Genomic DNA, 19,322 nt, shown 5'->3' with positions numbered 1-19,322 from the left:
ACCTGCGTCTCGCGCGCGGCACCTCGAGCACCAGCACCCGGATTTGCCTCTCTTCGGCAGCCGCCTAGGCTACGCTCGGCTTGGACTCGCTCGTCGCTGGCCGCGATGGCCTCACTCAATGGCACACGTTGCGGTAGCCACCCTACGCGCGTTGCCTCGGGTTAGTTAGGGTTAGGCGCCTAACCCAGGCATGGACAGTAGGGAGGACACCCGACTTACTCAGTAGACCACCTCACACTTTGCACACTTTGCACAGCGGTGCCACCTACGCACGACACTACGTATAGCACAACACGCACGCTGCACACACAGCGCGCACGCTATCTTCGGGCCTCTTCTCTCAACCCTCTCGCGTCCCAGCATCGTCGACACCCCCCTCCTACCGGCCAACCACACCCTCCCACGCACCCCTTCTCGCACCGCGACACTGCTCCACCGTGTCCCGGCGCCAGACCGATTCATTGGACCGACTGGTCGGGTTGGCTGCCTGCCCGGCAGAGACACCGCCGCCCATCCCAGCTGACAGCCATGCCTCTGCAGCTAATAGCACGCTTATCTGTCCCTCCATCACCTGGCACCCCCAAGTCGCAGCCGGGCTTTTCGGTGCAGCCGTACCGTCCCATCGCCAAGCCTGCGCAGACTGTCTTTTCCTTTCTTTTTCGGTTTCCTCTCCTTTTTCCCCCCTCCCCTTCTCTCTCTCTCTCCTCTTTCTTTTTTTCCCCCTTTCTTTTCCCGTTCTTCGTCCCCTCCCTAACGTCGGCTCAGGTCCAGCTGTTTGTGACCCTGCAAGCCCTGTAAGCCCGTCGCCACCTGTCTGACGATTGGCCCGCGAGCCACGCCACCATCCCTGGCCTCCCCCCCCTTGTCCCGGTCGACTTCTGGTTGTCGCCATTGTGCCTTGTCACTCCCCCTAATCCGGTACCCCCCCGCCCTCCTGCAGTAGGACTTTTTTTGTACCGCAGGCCCATAACCGTGACCCACCCCAGGCAAAAATCCGCTGCCGCCTTTTCTCCTCCCCACCACCCACCACTATTCAGTTATCCTTTCTCTCTCTCTCTCTCTCTCTCTCTCTTCTTCTCACCCTGCCTTCTCGACTACTCCCTCTTCCTACTTCTTTCCCCTTCGTAATTCCCTTCCTCTCTCTCTCTCTTCCTCTCCACATCCCTCCTCGTCCGCCAGAGATCTCCTCCCCGACTTGACACCTGTCAACGAGTATTCGTTTATTCTGCCAATACCCAGACATGGCCGCGAGACGACCCCCAGCCAGCGGGACTATGACCCAAAATCGCCAGAACGAGTACTTCGTCCCGAGGGACGGCATCGATCGTGAAGTTATCACAGCTGATATCTGTCGCTACCTCGGAAACGATGCGCTCGTTCGGCCGGGAACCTACGAGGTGCGAGCCCCTCCCCCCTCTCCTCCCCTCTCGTCGCTCCAGCTCCGCACTGTTCACCCCGATTTCCCCCGTCCGACGCTGACTTGGCCTCGGCGCTTTCCAGAACCCGCAGACCGGTCAAGTCATACAGGGTTACTACATCAATGCCTACCGCAACCTAACAACAGTGAGTGGCTTCGTCGCGAATGATCCGGCCGGGTGGCGGCTGACCCCGACCCCCCTTCCCCTACCACGCAGGCAATGATCGAAGATTTGAAGGCGGATTCCGCGCGATGGGATCAGGAAAGGCGTCAGCAGTCGGCGAGCCGGAATAACGCCGCCGGAGGTACCATTGCCTCGAGAGACTCTAGAGACGTTCATGTCAGGCTCTCTAACTCCCCTATAGTCCAATACCGCAATTCGGACACGCACCAATCCCGCCAGTACTACGGACCTACCGAGAGTGGATTCCAATCGTCAGGAGACCCCAACCGGGATCCGTATGGTGATGTTACGCCGCGATATCCGGGGACCGGTTCTGGTGGATATACGGGAGCCGCTGGCTCTTTCGTCCCGCAGCAGTATCCGCAAGGTGGATACAGCACCCAGCAAGGCTATACCACCCAGTCGCAGTTCCAACCGCCGTCGGCCGGTGTGACGTACCCGTCTATGCCCGGTTCCGGATTTGGCCAGGCCGGCCAGGAGCCCCCTTTCCAGTTGGTCGGGGCCGACTCGAGAGTGGCGTCGGCGCCGCAGCCCATCTATAACGATCCCTACCAGGGCTCGAGGGACCCGAGAGACCACAGGGCCCCCATTACCACCATGCCAGCTAGTAGATCTACTTATGCCGTCGCAGGAGCGCCAGCGCCTCAAGGTTACCCGCCAACATCGTCGAGCGGCAACTACTACCCGCCCAATCCTTCGACCGCGGCTCCTACCTACGCCCCGACGGCAGTCCAGCCCGGAGATCCTCTCTATGGTCGCGGTGCGTATATATACATGAACAGCGCGGGAGCGGTTTTGCTACTGATCTTGTCCCTCCCCGTTTTTTTACCCTCTGGCCGTGTGGTGTTTCTGACGTGTTGCTCCAGCAGGCACAGGCGCGTACAATTCCGCACCAGATCCACAGTATGAGAATGCCCCTGCCCCCCCTCGCCGTTCGACGGCATCCACGGGTAATCAACTACCAAGTAGTGGAACGACGTCTCGTGATAAGGACAGCGTTGACCGTCAATCCGACTCCAGGCACCCCTCCCAGCGTACCCATCGCCCAGGCCGATAAATTGACCAAGCGGAGTGCGCGCGCGGCATACTTGCCTCGTGCTTGTGATTCTTGATGATTCTTTTTTCGTGCCAGAGATTCCCGGGATTTGGATCCACAACACCGCAGCTTGTTCTTCCAGGATATTGCCATCAGGGACAGGACCGGCTCGTGAGATTTTAAGCGGACCATTTTTTTGCGTCACGCGCAGTTGCAAGTTTGCGACTTTGAAATAATGTGTTAAAAAAAGCCGAGAAAGCAGCCTGGAAACCAACCTTCATTATTACCACCACCGGGACGGGTTTCTTGCTACGATTACTCCACGCATGATCTGGGGCCAGAATGGATACGGCGTACTATGAACAGGGACTTTGCGTCACGACTTGCATATGGGTGGACCTCTCGACTGGAACGACGACCATTGTTACTGCTATGCTTATTGTGCGAGTGGGCTCTTTGCCACGCATACACTACCATATACCAGGCTTGAGGCCGGCGGGGAAAAGAAGTTCTCCTTGTTTCTTTTCATCATCATTGGGTTAGTATTTGCGGATCAACTCCTGCCAACTTGCTGTCCGGATCCAGCCGACGGAGGCTACTACGTTTGTTTCGAGAAAGGAAGAAAAAGAGATTCCCTGGCTTACAGATAATTCCCATGACCGGTCGAGGACACATCCACCATGGTGAGACGAGGAAATGATCATCACTACTAATAGATAGGGCTCGCGATCCGGACAGCAAGATGAGCGCTGGACGGATTGTATATATATGCCAACCACTCCTGCGAAGGATTGTCTCCCAGTTCACTCAAAGCTTGCTCTGTTTCCTCCTTCCATCGCCCGGTTCTCATGGATCTCTTCAACTTTGGTTTCCGTGCATGTACTACTGACTACGCAGGTTTACGCTTGTCTTTACGCTTGTCTCTGGGATGATACGCTAACCGCACAGCACCCTCAGCTTCTCTTGGATCTCTCTGAAGGACTACTGGCCTAGGATATACCGACTGGAACATACCGGAGAATGACTTACCTGGGATTCCGTCCCGGGGGGGAGCTACGAGGATTCAACATCACCAACTGGGGACTGCCTTGGGAATTACAGCCGAACTCGCCTTGGACCTTGGATATGACATACCCGCCATGGATCACTATTAGCCCCCGGACCGTGGCTAATGGTACTGAAAGAAGCATAAATGACTAGCGGAGGCATCGTTAGTTATGATCTCGTAGGTAAGACTTTCCTTTCTCGCTTGCCCCGAAGCTACTTCTGCCTGGATAATTCATCCCCCCCCCCTTCCCTTCGCACCCTGATGTTTTTGTGGTTCTTCCGTGTGACTGCGATCCCGTCTCTCCAAAACAGGACCATACCCCGTCAGATGGGTTGATAGCAAGTCAGTACCCAGGCACACGCCTACACCCTAGGGCATCATGCTTCTGCCTTGAGGCGGATGGTGAGTCCAGCACGCGACCCGTCGTTTCCGCTGATCCCCGCAGGTCTCAAGATGGCGAGACTCGGTTTTCTCACCTGTTCCCCAAGGATGGACTTTTCCCGCGGATTTCTCGGGGCCTCCTCGGCTTCGCGCCTCCCGCTTGGCCCATAGTGTTCCCGGATACAGTCAGGTCTACCTTGTTGAGATTGGATCGGTCTAGTGGGCTGGTTGGTTTTACGCTGTCACGTCTGCACATACACCCGCAGCACTTGCTTGCCTCGGGAGTACGCTGTGGCGTGGGTTAGCGCCTAACTGCCAACCCTTCCTCCCTCCCCTTGCCCTCCCCACGTCTGCTGCTCTGTTATATATCCTTCCCCTGTCTCACTTCCTTCCCGTATTGGTACGTCTTGTATACCAATGCGGGATAGGGCGGGGAAGGGGAAGGAGACACAGACGGAGAGAAACATAATCAAATTGAGAACAACACGAGGAGGCAACACACCAACCTGGTGCCTAAGAAACGGACACTCCTCTCACCCGGAGATGAAAGGGGGACTAGTTCTACCGCCCGCAGGACATGGACCTGGAGTGCCCGTAGTAACCCGACGCACCCTACTTCTTACATGCCTGAGGAGCCAACGAACCAGCCAGGATTTAAGCCTCTGCAGGCCCCGGATCCAGTCCAGGCGTGCTGCGACCGCGGATAGAAAGACGGACCCGGCCTGACGTGATGGGGGAACGCCTAGGTGGATGGTGAGAGACGGGAGATGTGAGTGGGGGGAGGAAGGTAGGGAGATGGATACGGTCTTGAGGCAGACCTATCGTACCCGGAAGATCATGGCTGTTTTTTTCACCACTGCCGCTCACCAGGACCCAACCGCGGACTTGTCTCCTTTTCGTCCTGTTTCGCCCGTATAGCGGCGTCTATTTTGGGGGTTTTTTTTTTCTTTGTCTGAGCCTCGTTTCTCTTTTACTTCTCTTCCTGCTCTTACAAGAGCCAACCCGCCCACTTTCTAGTTAATTTATCCGTCTCTCTTGTCTGGCTTGTTTCTTCTCTCTCGTCGCTGCCGACCCTCGGCGGATGTGTGTGTGTGTGTGTTTTCTCCTGGGAACTTCCGGTGTCTCGTCTCATCTTGTAGACGTCTCTTCGTGGTTACGATTCTCTTCTTATCCGCCGGCTAACATGCTTCTTCTGTCTTCATCTTTTTACCTGGGTCCGGGGCTCCCTTTTAACACATTCTCTGCTCACCATCTATCAATCTGTCTATGCTTGATTATACGCTCTATTCAGCATTCTACCCTGTGCTACCAACCTCACCGCCACCTACTGTCGGTTCTTCTCATCTTCTCGGCCCTCTTTTTCCTCCCTCTCCTTCGCCTCTTTTCTGCGCTGTTGTTCTCCCCACTTCATTCTCCGGAGGCTCTGCGTAGTTGGGACTCTACCATGCTAGGGTTAAGGACGGGGTGGGCAGGAAGGATGGGCGGCGGGGTAACGTCGTGGTGGGACTGGATTTGTTGGCGATGATGGATGGGGGCGATGGAGATGCGGGATATGGAGGTCGCCCGTGGACGGAGTTCGACAGAGGTGATGATATTATGTATGTATGTGTGTGCGCCGCGTCGGCAGAAGTGTCTTCTGGTCGCGCTAATGATAACCTCGGTCGCCCCGAAGGCTTCCCCCCCCCCCCCCCAAATCCTCAAGTCCCCCTTCGTGCCTTGTGTTGGCTTACCATACTCTCCTTCTATGTTACGTGCCATCGTAGTTGTGCTCGCGCGTGATTACAGAGCCGTAGCGTCGGGCAGCGAGAGCACGCTCTCGCTCTCACTCTCCCCACACCCTCCTAGCGTGGGCGCGCACGCGCCACCACTAGCGTTCTTGCGCGCGTCCACGTCGTCGGATTACTAGTGGACGAACATACCCCTGACGTCCCCGTGGACTCTCCCGCCCGGCTTGGTACCCTCGGGCTGGACTGCGGCTACTTGACGCGCGTCCACCTCTACTTCCGGGGGGCGGCGGACGGCCCAGAAGCAGGCGGTTTGGAGGACAGCGGCGGCAGCGGCGCCGGGGGGGGGGGGAAACGTACCCCATGCGTGTCCGGTGGCGCCTGGGCCGTGTTATCCAACGGGCTGACGCACATCTGTCTATTACCTACGTGCCTACCTAACATATAGGGCACCTACACACCGCGCGCGCCAGCTTCGAGTCCGCTGCCGGCGCGCTGAGCGGGAGAGTGCGCGGCGTCTCTACCTTGGCCGTTGGCCCCGGCGCCGAGGTCGCACACGCGGGCGCACGGGGCAATGCGATGTGTCGCTTCGCCTGCTCCGACGTATCTTCGGACGCCCCGTCTTCCGTCCGGAGCTGCGTCTCTAGCTGGTTGGAGGGGAAAAAGCCTCCCTCCCGCCCTCCCCCTTCTCCCCCAGGGGGACATTACGGCATCTCGTAGGCGCGAGGTCTACTCCCCCCCGCTCTCTTACTAGTACCCCCGAGAGCGTGGTTATTGGAGACGGGCCAGCGTTGTATCGTACTTACACACGGGTACTACCTACCTACGTCGAGGATCTCGCAATTCCGTCCACGTTGCGCTAGGATCAGCCGGGTGCTCCGGTCGCTTACACGGGAATGTCTTCCTGCTTCTGCCCCAAACATGAGGCTTCTACAAGAGCTCGGCCGCTATTCTGGAGAAGTACTTATATAGGTGCCTCCCTGTCCTATTCTGCGGGCTGTATATCTCGCAGGACGGGTTCTCGGTATTGGCCAAGCACCCCGTTTTACCTACCCTATACTCTTCTTTTCCGGTCTGCGGGCGTTATTCGGCCTTTGCCAGGGCCGAGACGGTGGGAGGGCAGTAGGCTCGCGACGCGATCGAACTGGCCATAATTCTCCTAGAGTGCTGGCCGTTGAATTATGATATCATTTGGGGTAGTTACGCGCCCGCCGATTTAACACCCCGAGAACTTAGTAGGGATAATATAGCTCTCACGATGTGACGGGTGTGAGTGGCTTGCTTTGTACCGTATTAAGCCGATAGACGAGAAAACTATACCTACCGTGCCTGATCCGCGCGGGCTGAAGTCGAGTTGATGCCCAATGCCCGTGGGGGGATTTCCTAGAAGGTGCGAGCACCACGCTGCGAAATAAGTTGAGACTGTTGTGATGCTTGTGGATCGGATCGAACCGGACGGCCGACAATTCGCAATATACTTATATAAAAGGACTGTCGTTAGAAATCTCAGCCCCTAGCCTCGAAGTGCGCTTGTTGGGAATGCATTTCTCACAACCCTCTCCTCTCCAGGTGCATTTGACGGTTGACTCTGGTGAGGACTACCTAAAGTAGGGAAGCATGCGGCCCCGTCTCGTCGGTGACTCACGTCGTAGGAGGTCCGAGACACGCGCATCACCGACGGACGGGCGGTTGTGCTCGCACAGGCGGGTAGGCACCTGAAGGCATGCCAGTCGCAATGAGATATGAAGCTGGGGTGCATACTATAGACCGAACTGATCCTTGTCCTGGACTCAAGGATGCCGTCATCTACGAACGTAGGACGAGGCTGGCTGGGACTAGGGGCAGCTGCACCATAGGGAGGACTGCATGGCTTCCAGTGTTCCGTCAGGACGCCATGTCATACCGCAAGCCCGAGATTTGTCCCCGAGTCAGAGACCGAGGCTATAGAAGCCTTCCCTGCCCGCTCAAGACGCAGTCGGGAAAGCGGCAAAGAACCGGCTTGCGACGGAGTCAACCCGAAAGTTAAAGGGGAGTGTCATTAGACAGCGTAGTATTCGCTGCCACTATAGACTACCGTCTCCAAGGAGTCAAGCAGCGAAACGTGGTTTGCGCCCAAGGACGGGATGTGTCTGAAACTCGGAGGCGGGAACGGCAGCGGCTCGGCATCCCATTGGTGAGTGACAGTGATGGGAGTCGCAGATTCGGATTCGATGAAGAGACATTCGTGATCTCGGTCCGCATGTGCACGCACATACATATATACATACAGGTTTGGCGAGGAGAAGGACAGGATGGGGATGACGTAGGTAGGTATCAAGATCAAGGTCAGAAATTGAGGACTGGTGAGGAGGAGAGGGTGCTATGGCGAGTGAAGAGGTAGGTTGGGTACTCAAATGCCTTGGGTACTCAAACATGAGGATAAAAAGAGTAGAAAATAAAGACGGGATACCCGAGAAGTACGATGGGCGTGGACGGATGTACGTAGAGAGAGCCTCACGTAGACGTGCGCCAAGCCAGGATGGCCAAGTATATGTGTAGGATATAGATTGTATACATGACAGGCGCATGGTAGTAGGTGGACGAGGTCGGACCATGCTTAGGTGATCGAGGGTCCGACTCATAAAGGCGGTGACGCCAGCCTGCGACTGTATTCTGCATATGTGCATAGATACCTAGGTAGGTAGGTATAAGTATGTACATACCTACGCGTAAATGTAGACGTATACGTGCTCATATTGTGCGGGTATCGTTGGATCCGATCCGCGGGCGATGGTTGCTATCGTCAATCTGGCTAGGTCCTCGATTTGATCGAGAAGATAGGTAGGTATAGGCATGTAGGTATCCGGTCTAACGAACATGCCCGATGGTGCTCTCGCTTACTTGATCTTGTGGGCATTGGACCGGACCCGATCCCATGCCGTGGTGCTGAGTGGTTGGGTTCGTAGACTGGACGCGGAATCGATCTTCCCTTCCACCCATCCTTCGTCCCTCTCCTCCCGCAGCTGGACGAGACGGATGTAGGTAGACGTGTACATTATCACAGATGCTAGGTAGGTAAGCACCTAACGTAACCTAGGGTTAGGCACTTGATAGAGAGGGAGGCATACACACCTTGCACGAGAATAGGCCGTGTTCAGTGTGGCTTGGGAGTGACCTACCGACAGCCATTCTAAGCTGAGGCAGATGCCTTACCTCCGATTCTGGTCCGCCTCCCTTACATGCAGGCATATATGCATGGTACCCATGTGTGCGTGCGTGTGCGTGCGCGTAGGTGTAGATGTAGGCGTTGACATATGTCGATATGTAGATATCGATTTTCGTATGCGGCATCGCCAGAGGTTTCCATGCCGTGATCTCATCCACCCACGCCACAGTGGTAAGTCAGGTACAGGCTCAAGTCCGGACACGTATTCGAGGCCACCCCGGAGAGCTCTCCCGCTTCTTCGCCTTAATTCGTGGGCTGTCTTGTGTGCTGGACGTTCCGGTTCCTTCGAGCTGCGGACCCTTGCGGCACGCCTACGGCTCCATGGGTAGTTGGATAGAAGCATCACCGAGCAGGGAGGGAATGCCGATGCGGATCTAAACTCCATGCTAGGTAGGTAAGGCAGGTGTGCAGTGTCCTACAGCTGAGTGAGAGACGGATGGTGAAAACGGGACAGGCCCAGGCGCGGTCACCAGGGAGGCTAACGGAAAAAGAAGAAGGCAGAGAAAATAAGTAGATGGGTAGAAACCAACGGCAACTCGTAGAACGCGAACTGAACAGGCATCTAAGCGGTAGCCGCCTAAAAGGTAACCACAGGGCGTATGCACCTAGTGTACGTGATGTGGTGTGTATCGCTACGGTGCTGCTCTACACGGGGATCAGGTACCTCTAGGTACCTATTTCACTAAAACCCGACCGCAAATGCGATCCCGAGAAGGGAGGGCATTTGCATAACAGCTGCATAGGCACGTCAAGTTGATGAGTGGGTTATGTCATCCTGCCTAGGGGAGGTGTGGTATCGTCAATCATTCTATAGAAAGCATCTCATCTCTCGCCCCTCTCTTTCTACCACTCCCCCCTCCTCTCCCTCTCCCTCTCCCTCTCCCTCTGTCCTAAACACGTTTTCCCTTTAGTATGGGGTTGGAGAGAGGACGTAAGGTTGAGTGGGTAGAGGGAATTCCCTCGTCATGGCAGGTTTAAACGGCACTGCTGGGCATCTTCACCTTAGGTACCTTGCACAAGTGTATAATACGGTATACGGTATGGATGTGCCTGCATACAGAGGGCCATTGTCTGGATTTAATCCGGTTAGGCAACACGCACAATACATTAGGTCGTTACCTGATTAGGTGCCTGCCGAAGGTACACCTAGCCTCCTACCACGGCGCTTGGAGTACCTATGATAGTGCTACTACTCATACTACTTCTGCTGCTGCTTACTACGTTACGTGCCTCTTCCTCAGCATAGAGGTTAGGTAGTTAGGTCCATATTCGCTGCGTATTGGTGCATGTTTGCCCTACAGTGGCCCGAAGCAGACCTACCTGGAGGTATCCACCGATCTAGATACCTGCCTTGGGTACCTGACGTAGGCAGCATAAAGGCAGGTAGGAGGTACCTAAGGCATACCTCCTCCTACCCGTGGGCAAGTACATCAGGCATCTAGCAACCTTAGCCTATTACTAGTGACAGCAGTCATAGCTCTATTCTTTACTACACACCTGCCTGCGTGCCTGCCTACGTCTGCTATAGATAGGTGCATACAGGCATTACTATAGCTAGGTATTTTGCCACAGGCATCGCCATTAAGGACTCCATTTATTGCCTCTACCCAAGGCACTTGAGGTACCTACTCACCTACTATATACCAAACTCTATACCTTAGGTAGGTAGGTAGGTACCTAGGTAGGTACACACCTTCCAATGCAATACCTTAGGTTAGGTAGGTACATGCTATACACACATACGTACCTACCTGAGGTGCCTAAGGTATCTGCCCTCTTCTGCTCGAGGATGAGGTACTTACCCTACGTATGTGCACAATGCCTTCATAGGAGGCAGGACAAGTAGGTATCTGTCTCATACTTTGGGTACAGGTACCCACATTGACGCGAACCTGATAGGTAGTACCTGGGTTTCCTTTCCCACCCTTTCTTCCCACCTCTCCCACCTTTTTCCGTTGCAGTTGTCGACCGGTGCCCCGTACGGACCCCGCCATCATCGACCAGCGGAAGGGGAAAAAGTGAAAATAAAAAAAATAAAAAATAAAAATCCAGCAAGAGGAAGCACCAAACATTCACTTCGACGCTATTGTGTATTCCGTTTTTCCCTATATCTGGATTGGGTGCGGTTCCTGGTAGCTGAGCCATCCATCCCTCCATCCATCATCATCATCATCTGTCATACACATACACACACGCACGCACAACACGCACAACACACACAACACACACACATACCTACACATAAACACAGCATCCACACACAACGCATCCGCTGCGCCTGCGCACACACGTACATATACCCATAGGCGCTATACGCACCCGCACAATAGAAAAAAAAATATCGCCAAAAATCGACTGAACTTCTGGTCGACGGAGTGCCTGTTGTTCCCTTTCCCTGTCCCGCCCCTCCCCTCCAATCCCGTTACCCATCCGTGCTGTCTACCCTCCATCCCATTCCACCCGTCCCTAACACACCTCGATTCGACCCGGTCGAACGGGCACCGTTCCCGATCCCTCGCCGAGCCACAACAACAACAATAACCTTCCATACGGCAAACAGACCATACCGCCGCTTCGCCAGCGTGCAACTACCACCTACGTCCTTATCACCATTTCCTAGTTATACATGCTGCCATCTCCCCCCCTCAGATCCTGGCATCTCTACGAGGAACCATTCGCCATGAATGCCGAAGCCGTTCGGGCTCGCATCGTCGCCACCCTCTCTCCCGATGCGAACGTGCGAAGAGCCGCCGAGATTGACCTCAAGCAGGTATGTCCCGCCCTCCCGTCGCTGTTCTTGACCCGACCTCTTTCTGCCATCCCACCTCGAGATGCCGCCACACCACCTCCCCCGACCCCCGATGCCGCAAACCGTGCCATGCTGTGTCGTGTTAATTTTCTGCAATGCGATGCCATGTGATGCGCCTTCCTCCTTATGCTTCTCGACGCCTCCCTCGTTGGGCGTGACTGCTGACAAACCCTCCGCTTGGTGGTGGTCATTTAGGCCGAGGGGCATCCCGGCTTCACCGATGTTCTGCTCGACGTCCTAAGCGCGGAGCCCGAAGATGCCGTCCGACTTTCGAGTACGAATGCCACCCCCCTCTTGGCCCACCTTGCTGACTAGTTCGTCTACAGCCGTTATCTATCTTAAGAACCGTACAAATCGAGGCTGGTCGAGAAGCGACCATTACCCCGACGATCCCCTGATAGCCGAAGATGAAAAGCAACGCTTCCGCGACCGCATCCTCCCCATCCTCGCCGCTTCTCGCGGCCCCGTCCGACAGCAGTTGTTACAGCTGATCCAGCGCATCCTACACTTCGACTTCCCAGGGAAATGGCCCAGTTTCATGGATGTCACGTTGCAGCTGCTCCATTCGAATGATGCCCCCTCTGTTCTCGCGGGTCTGCAGTGCCTGCTGGTCACCTGCCGTGCCTACCGATTCAAGGGTGCCCAGGACAACAGTCGGGCGGAGTTCGACAAGATTATCGAAGCCAGCTTTCCCAGGCTGCAGCAGATCTGCAACGAATTGGTCAACCAGCAGAGCGACGAGGCCGGCGAGATGCTGCATATCGCCCTGAAAGCCTACAAGCACGCCACCTGGGTATGTCTACTGTGTCGGGTTAAATGTTGAACGCATCTAGCTAACTCGGCTTGCAGCTCGAACTCTCGAGTTTTCTGAGACGGCACGACGTAAATATCGGGTGGTGTACCATTTTCCTGCACACCGTATCTAAATCGATACCCCCGTCGGCCATGGCCGAAGACATAGAGGAGAGAGAACGTCATCACTGGTGGAAGGCCAAGAAGTGGGCCTATTTCAACCTCAACAGACTGTGGATCAGGTACAGCATGCCAACGCCTGCGAGGGCGCCGGACGAGAGGACTGACAGTTGCTAGGCACGGAAACCTCCAGGCCGTCACCACTAAGAATAACGAAACGACTAGATATGCGAAGGAATTCGAGAACACGATCGCGCCCGAGGTCCTGAAGCACTACCTACAAGAGATCGAAAAGTGGGTCTCCAAGACGGCCTGGCTGAGCAAGCCGTGTCTCTCGTACACGCTCGTTTTCCTCGACGAGTGTTGTCGTCCAAAGTCCATGTGGGCTTTGATGTACCCCCACCTGACGAACCTCGTGACCCATCTCGTCTTTCCCGTAATGTGCCTGAGCAGCGAGGACGTCCAAAAGTTCGAGGACGAGCCGGAGGAGTACCTGCACCGAAAACTGAATTTCTACGAGGAGGTTTCTGCCCCCGATGTCGCCGCCACGAATTTCCTCGTCACCTTAACGAAGTCCCGCAGGAAGCAGACGTTCGAGATCTTACAGTTCGTTAATAGGGTGGTTACCGAGTACGAGCAGGCGGCCGACGACAAGAAAAACCACATTGCGAAGGAGGGCGCGCTAAGGATGATAGGAACACTGGCGCCGGTCCTCCTCGGCAAGAAGAGCCCAGTTGCCGACCAGATCGAATATTTCCTAGTTCGTTACGTCTTCCCCGATTTCAAGAGCCCCCTAGGATACCTTCGGGCCCGAGCTTGCGATACCATCGAGAAGTTCGAGCAGCTCAACTTCAATGACCAAAACAACCTTCTCATCGTCTACCGGCATATCCTGGATTGCATGGCCGATACCGACCTACCCGTTCGCGTCACGGCGGCGCTGGCCTTGCAGCCCCTAATTCGGCACGACGCCATCCGCATTAGCATGCAGCAGAGCATACCTACGATCATGCAGCAGCTACTGAAGTTGGCGAACGAATGCGATATCGACGCTCTCGCTAACGTGATGGAGGATTTTGTCGAGGTGTTCGCCACCGAGCTCACCCCCTTCGCCGTGGCTCTGAGCGAGCAGCTCAGGGAGACGTACTTGAGGATCATTCGTGAGCTCCTCGACAAGAACGACGCACGGAACGGTGATGACGATTTCGGCGACTATCTGGACGATAAGAGCATAACTGCTCTCGGCGTCTTGCAGACGATCGGTACCCTTATCCTAACCTTGGAGAACACGCCGGATGTGCTGTTGCACATCGAAGCAGTCCTGATGCCTGTCATCCAAGTCACGCTTGAGAATAAGTTATACGGTAACCGACAGGATCTCTAGACCTCATTGTAGCTCGATAGACTAACATAGGTGGACAGATCTCTATAACGAAGTGTTCGAAATTATCGACAGCTGCACGTTTGCCGCTAAGAGCATCTCGGTTACGATGTGGCAGGCCTTCGAGCTTATCCACGCCACGTTTAAATCTGGCGCCGAGCTTTACCTCGAGGACATGCTCCCCGCGCTTGATAACTTTGTGCAATACGGCGCCGGCCATCTCATCCAGAAGCCCGAGTACGTTCAGGCACTCTACGGAATGGTCGAAGATATGTTCCAGGACTCAAAGGTGAGCGGGGTCGACCGCATCTGCGCGTGCAAGCTGGCCGAGGCTATGATGCTGAGCCTGCGCGGCAATATCGACCAATCGGTTACCGGGTTCATCACCATGGCCATGATAGTGCTGAGCGGCCACGATGCCAAAGTCAAGTCGTATAAAATTCACTTGATGGAAATGGTGATAAACGCCATCTACTACAACCCGGTCCTGACGCTGGCCGTCCTGGAGGGTAAAGGTTGGACAAACAAGTTCTTCAGCCTCTGGTTCGGCAATATGGACCACTTTAGCAGAGTACACGACAAGAAGCTCTGCATCGTAGCCATAGTTTCCCTATTGAATCTTAACGCGGACCAGATTCCTGCCAGCGTTAGCACGGGGTGGCCAAGGCTGCTGCAAGGGATTACGGGTCTCTTCAAGACCCTGCCCAACGCTTTGAAGAACCGCGAACAGGCTCTCAAGGAGGATTTCGCGTACGATTCTAACAATTACGACTACGAGGACGAGGACGAGTGGGCCGATGAGGACACCAACTGGAACGCCGAGGAAGGGGCCGAAGCGGAACAGGTAGACGCTAGGGACGAGAGCACCGCGTATCTCGAGTTCCTGAACGAAGAGGCGGCGAAGTTCACCCAGATTGAAAACCAGTACAAGGAGCAGGGCGAAGAATCGGACGAGGAGCTCGGGGAGGATAGCGTCTTGCTCGAATCGCCTCTAGACAAGATTGAGCCCTATCAGCTCTTCCGGGGAGTGCTCCTAAGTAAGTTTTGCACATATGCTTTCGTGGTGGGCCGCGTATTGTCACATGCTAATGGACTCCCGTTTATAGAAGTGCAACAAGAAAACCCTCAGCTGTACTCTAGCCTTACGGCAAACCTCTCGGCCGACGAGCAATCCGTCATCCAAACCGCCATCCACCAAGCCGAGGCCCACGCTCAGGCTGCTTTGCAGATGGCAGCCCAGGCTGCACACAACCCGCAAGGAGTTCCCAACGGTGGCGCCAGATGATGTCGTCGAAGCGGGACGGAGCTTTACCGGGGCTTGTGAGGCTCCCACTACTACGAAGCGCCCCGGAGTTGTGGTACCGTAGGCGCAACGTGGGTACTCGTCCGCGGCCGCCAGAACTAGGTACGCGCGACCACGTTGACGAATAGACATTTAAAAAGCGGGAACCCGTCAGAAAAAAAAGATCAATACCCAAAACAGAGCGTCAGGAGCCGGTGGTATTGGTGTCTGTTAACAAATGCCCTTCTTGGGTATTACCTTTCTGCGTATAACAAGCGGCAGTGCAGTGTGTCCTGTAATATCGGTAACCTTCACCTCCCTATGGGAAAGAGCCGCACTGTCTGCACGGTATGTAGGTAACGTATGTAGGCTTGAGGGGACAGTGACGACGATTCGACGACGATGCATTGGCAGCGAGTCTGGAGAGCTTAAGCGTGTGCGTGCATCGGTGTGTGTCCATGACGACGCGGGAACGGAGCAGGCAGGGGAGGAGGATATATCCGGAGGTACGCGATGTACGCGCGCGACGAGTACGACGTTGTTTCGGCCAAAGATGGATGCGTGGGTCGGAAGGTCGGATGCGGCGATCGTAGGGGGAATTTCTAAAAGAAAAAGAAAGCCAAAGACAGAACCCCATTAAGATTTCTAGGCCGTGCAAACGTATATGACTCGTCTCGTCTCTACTCCTCTGTCCTAGATAGCCGTGAAATGGCGCCTTTCCTCCTTAACCCCTGTTCCCCATTTTGACCTGCCGTTACGTCTCGGTTTATCGAGTGAAATATATATCAGCTACCGGGCAGCGGCACAGGAGAGGGAGTGGAAGCGCTGGGTCAGTTCGGTTTCCGAGGGTGATTCTCGGCTGCCTATCATCGTGGACGGGTGGGAGAGAGAGAATCTCGTATATAATACCTACCTACGATACCCGGACCTAGGGGTATAACCGGGCGGCTAGGACAGACTCGCGACGTGGAAGCCGGGGGCATAGCCAAGGCAAAGGCGCGCCGTCGCCTATGAGAAGCGCCGAGGACTACACGCACATGTGCACACATAACTATGCATTGCCGGCTTTAGTTTTATACTCGGTAACGTAGACACTTTTTCCCGGACCCTCTCGCGCCTGTACTTTCCCCCTTCCCCCCCTTTCCCCCTTTCCCCACCATTTTGCCCCTCCCCCTTTCCCAGCCTCACCTCGGCACCCAGCTCAGGCTGAAGACCGGAGCGCCGGCCCGCGAGACGCCGACCTCGAGGGCGCCGGCGGTGCCGACGGACGCCGGGACGGTCTCGCTCCGGCGCTCGAGCCGGATGGCCTCCTGCGGCGGCGGCGGCGGCGGAAGCCGGTAGAAGGCGCGGCCGTGGCGGCTGAGGAACCCCTCGAGCCGGGCGCGGACGGCGTCAGCGTCGGCGTCGTCGACGACGCCGCGCGCCGCCGCCTCCTCGACCGCTAGCACCACCAGCTGCGTCGCCACCGGCTGCGTGAAGACGCCCGCGGGCGGCGGCGCGGGCGGCGCCGCGCGCTTGCTGGCGAGCGGGTGCGGCGCGCTGTCGCTGCCGCTAGAGGTGGGGTTAGTACGGTTTGCTGCTTGATTGGGGGGAAAGGGGGACGGGGCGGCTCACAAGAAGAACTTGGGGTCGCCGCTGACGACGGCCCGGAGCAGCGCGTCGCGGTCCGAGGCTCGCTTCGGGATGGGCTTGCAGAAGGCGAGGGGGTCGACCTTGCTGTCGTCGCCGGTCAGGTACAGGTGGTGCGCGGTGATGGTAGCTGGCGGGCGTTAGCCGTGGGGAGGGGTGGTGGTGGTGGTGGTGGTGGTGGTGGTAAGCCAGGCCGTGCGTCGCGCCTTTTCAGCGGGCAAGCAGGCACGTAGACGCGCGGCGAGGGACGGGCGGGGCAGCGGGACATACCGGCGACCTCGGGCCCGCAGGCGCGGACGGCGTCGAGCGCGCCGGCGGTGGAGCAGTGCTCGAGGACGATGCGCAGGCGGGGGAAGCGCGCGTGCAGGTCCGCGAGGGTCGGCAGGAAGGCCTCCTCGAGCGAGCCCGCGGCCGCGGGCACGTCCCCGTGCGCCTCCCCGTGCAGGTTCAGCACCAGCCCGTGCGCCTCCATGGCCGCGAACGTCGCCGCGAAGTCGTCGAACGACGACACGCCGTTCTCTGAGTTTGTCGTCACGCCTGTGCTCTCGGGGGAGGGGGGAAAAGCGTGCGTGTTAGCGTACATGTCTGATCGTGTGGGGAGTAGTTTTTAGGAGACAGAGAGAGAGAGAGAAAGGGGGGGGGGGGGGTGGAAGCATGCGGCGGGTGCGACAAGCGAACACCGAGAAAGGGGGACCCGCGTACCTTGAGGGTAGAGCTTCACACCCACGATGCCGGCGGCCGCGGCCTCGGCGATCACGGAGGGGGTCACGGAGGGGTGGAGCTGAGACCGGACAAGTCAGAGACGGAGCGGGTCGCGAGGAGGGGCGGGGCGGAGCGGGGGAAGCTGGTGCGCCCCCTCTCGGCCCGGGAATGCCCCGCGCGGCGGAGGCGTGGCGGCTACTTACGAAGAGGGACATGAGGTACGTGACCCTCGGCTCGATAGCCTGCAGGAGGGCCTTGTACTCGAGTGCCTGGGCAACGGTGGTGATGGGTGGTTGTAGGTTGGGCTATAGTTGTGCAGACGCAGGAGGATCCACGGGTTAGCGATATCGTTGCTGGGCCTAGTTTGGGAGGGCGTATTTTGTATGTAGATGGTATGATATGAGATGGAATAGGTATGGATTTTATGATATTATGTCCTATATCCTATTATACGCGAGATATATATGGAAAAGGGGAGAGGACCGAGCATGTCGTGACGCACCATGACGAAGACGGTGTCGACGCCGCCGCGGCGGATCTGGGGCACGACGAGCTCCATCATGGCGCCCTGGCGTAGGTGGACGTGCATGTCGGCGGAGGGCGGCAGCTCCAGCCGCTGGACGTCCCGCAGTTTCATGGCGGACGATCTGGGCGAGGCGGACGGGAAGGACGCGGTAGCGTGTAGCGGGACGGGGGGCAAGCCGATGAGGAATACAAGAGCCCTGCTGCGTTGTCAGCGAGGGCGAGGACGAGGAGGAATTGGGAGCTCTCCTCTTATTATACAGGTAGGTATATGTGCACCCTATAATGGATGACCTCAGTCGATTGACGTCGTATCGCACAGATGGAGGGGTGGAGGGGTGGAGGGGTGGAGGGGTAGAGGGAATGAGATTCTCTGGTTCGCCCACTACATTGCGTATATGCATATCGATAGCCTAGAACCTCACTAGAAGCATATTGCATGTCTAGGTATTTCTTGTTGTCTTGCCTCTCCTTGGCGCACTCCTACCGGAGGCTGGCACTAGGAGATGCCCTACTAAGCTGTACGTAACTGGCTGTATGGGGAGCCTTCGCCTGATAGGCGAGAAGAAGAATGTGATATGGTCACTGTCGAAGGGGAAAATCAAATGCGGAAGCAATTCTGGTTCTAGTCGCGAGCTCTCATGTACCTAGGTAATGCCCAGCGGTCGAATATTCCCATGTGCTGCTCCTACTACACGTAGGTACTCCACGAGCCAATCACTACCCTCGAAGTCGAGATTACGTATACTTTCCGATGATGACTCATCAGAGACTGTACTCTGCGCCGAGACACGGTATCCTCACCAAGTGCTTTAAGAGTGCGCGCGCGATGCTTCGTGGCCGTGGATTGTTTCTCTACTGTGCAGCCTATTGACGTAGAGTGTGATCTCTTCCCGCTAAATGGCTTGATAACCACGTGAATCTATCCATCCGCCTTTTAGCTTCTATTCTATCGCCATGGCCCGAACGCGTGCCCAGGTAATTAGCAAAAGGGGATGTAGTCCAAGGGATCAGGGTATTCTTTACGGAGCGAGCGCTGACAGACCGCAACTGACACTGTGCGAACCAAGATCTTCCGACACGCAAACAC

At 56.4% G+C, this 19,322-nt stretch overlaps 5 protein-coding genes across 5 annotated transcripts; 3 read left to right on the top strand and 2 right to left on the bottom strand.

Moving 5' to 3' along the window:
• Positions 1-1,020: 1,020 nt before the first annotated feature.
• GGS23DRAFT_187409 (uncharacterized protein) lies at positions 1,021-2,819 on the top strand. The gene is made up of 4 exons (XM_051511685.1): positions 1,021-1,397; positions 1,501-1,563; positions 1,635-2,361; positions 2,468-2,819. The coding sequence occupies exons 1-4, from the start codon at positions 1,242-1,244 to the stop codon at positions 2,656-2,658; spliced, it is 1,137 nt and encodes a 378-aa protein (XP_051376367.1). The 5' UTR covers positions 1,021-1,241; the 3' UTR covers positions 2,659-2,819.
• Positions 2,820-4,910: 2,091 nt separating this feature from the next.
• GGS23DRAFT_549313 (uncharacterized protein) lies at positions 4,911-5,751 on the top strand. The gene has a single exon (XM_051515212.1). The coding sequence runs from the start codon at positions 5,148-5,150 to the stop codon at positions 5,589-5,591; it is 444 nt and encodes a 147-aa protein (XP_051376366.1). The 5' UTR covers positions 4,911-5,147; the 3' UTR covers positions 5,592-5,751.
• A 2,095-nt stretch (positions 5,752-7,846) lies between these two features.
• On the bottom strand, positions 7,847-8,551 carry GGS23DRAFT_187266 (uncharacterized protein). Its single transcript, XM_051511684.1, has one exon. The coding sequence runs from the start codon at positions 8,454-8,456 to the stop codon at positions 7,878-7,880; it is 579 nt and encodes a 192-aa protein (XP_051376365.1). The 5' UTR covers positions 8,457-8,551; the 3' UTR covers positions 7,847-7,877.
• Positions 8,552-11,675: 3,124 nt separating this feature from the next.
• Positions 11,676-15,382, top strand: GGS23DRAFT_592951 (ARM repeat-containing protein; the record flags this gene model as incomplete). The annotated part of the gene is made up of 7 exons (XM_051517965.1): positions 11,676-11,765; positions 12,000-12,078; positions 12,131-12,597; positions 12,654-12,838; positions 12,894-14,080; positions 14,139-15,134; positions 15,204-15,382. The coding sequence occupies 7 exons, from the start codon at positions 11,676-11,678 to the stop codon at positions 15,380-15,382; spliced, it is 3,183 nt and encodes a 1,060-aa protein (XP_051376364.1).
• Positions 15,383-16,563: 1,181 nt separating this feature from the next.
• GGS23DRAFT_592950 (dihydroorotase, homodimeric type) lies at positions 16,564-18,347 on the bottom strand (the record flags this gene model as incomplete). Its single annotated transcript, XM_051517964.1, has 6 exons — positions 16,564-16,930; positions 16,994-17,138; positions 17,279-17,593; positions 17,711-17,789; positions 17,914-18,015; positions 18,213-18,347. The coding sequence occupies 6 exons, from the start codon at positions 18,345-18,347 to the stop codon at positions 16,564-16,566; spliced, it is 1,143 nt and encodes a 380-aa protein (XP_051376363.1).
• Positions 18,348-19,322: the final 975 nt, after the last annotated feature.

Source organism: Durotheca rogersii (assembly GCF_024521655.1).
Source record: "Durotheca rogersii strain YMJ 92031201 chromosome Unknown GGS23scaffold_2, whole genome shotgun sequence".
Taxonomy (NCBI): domain Eukaryota; kingdom Fungi; phylum Ascomycota; class Sordariomycetes; order Xylariales; family Xylariaceae; genus Durotheca; species Durotheca rogersii.
This window is presented reverse-complemented; position numbering and strand designations above follow the sequence as displayed.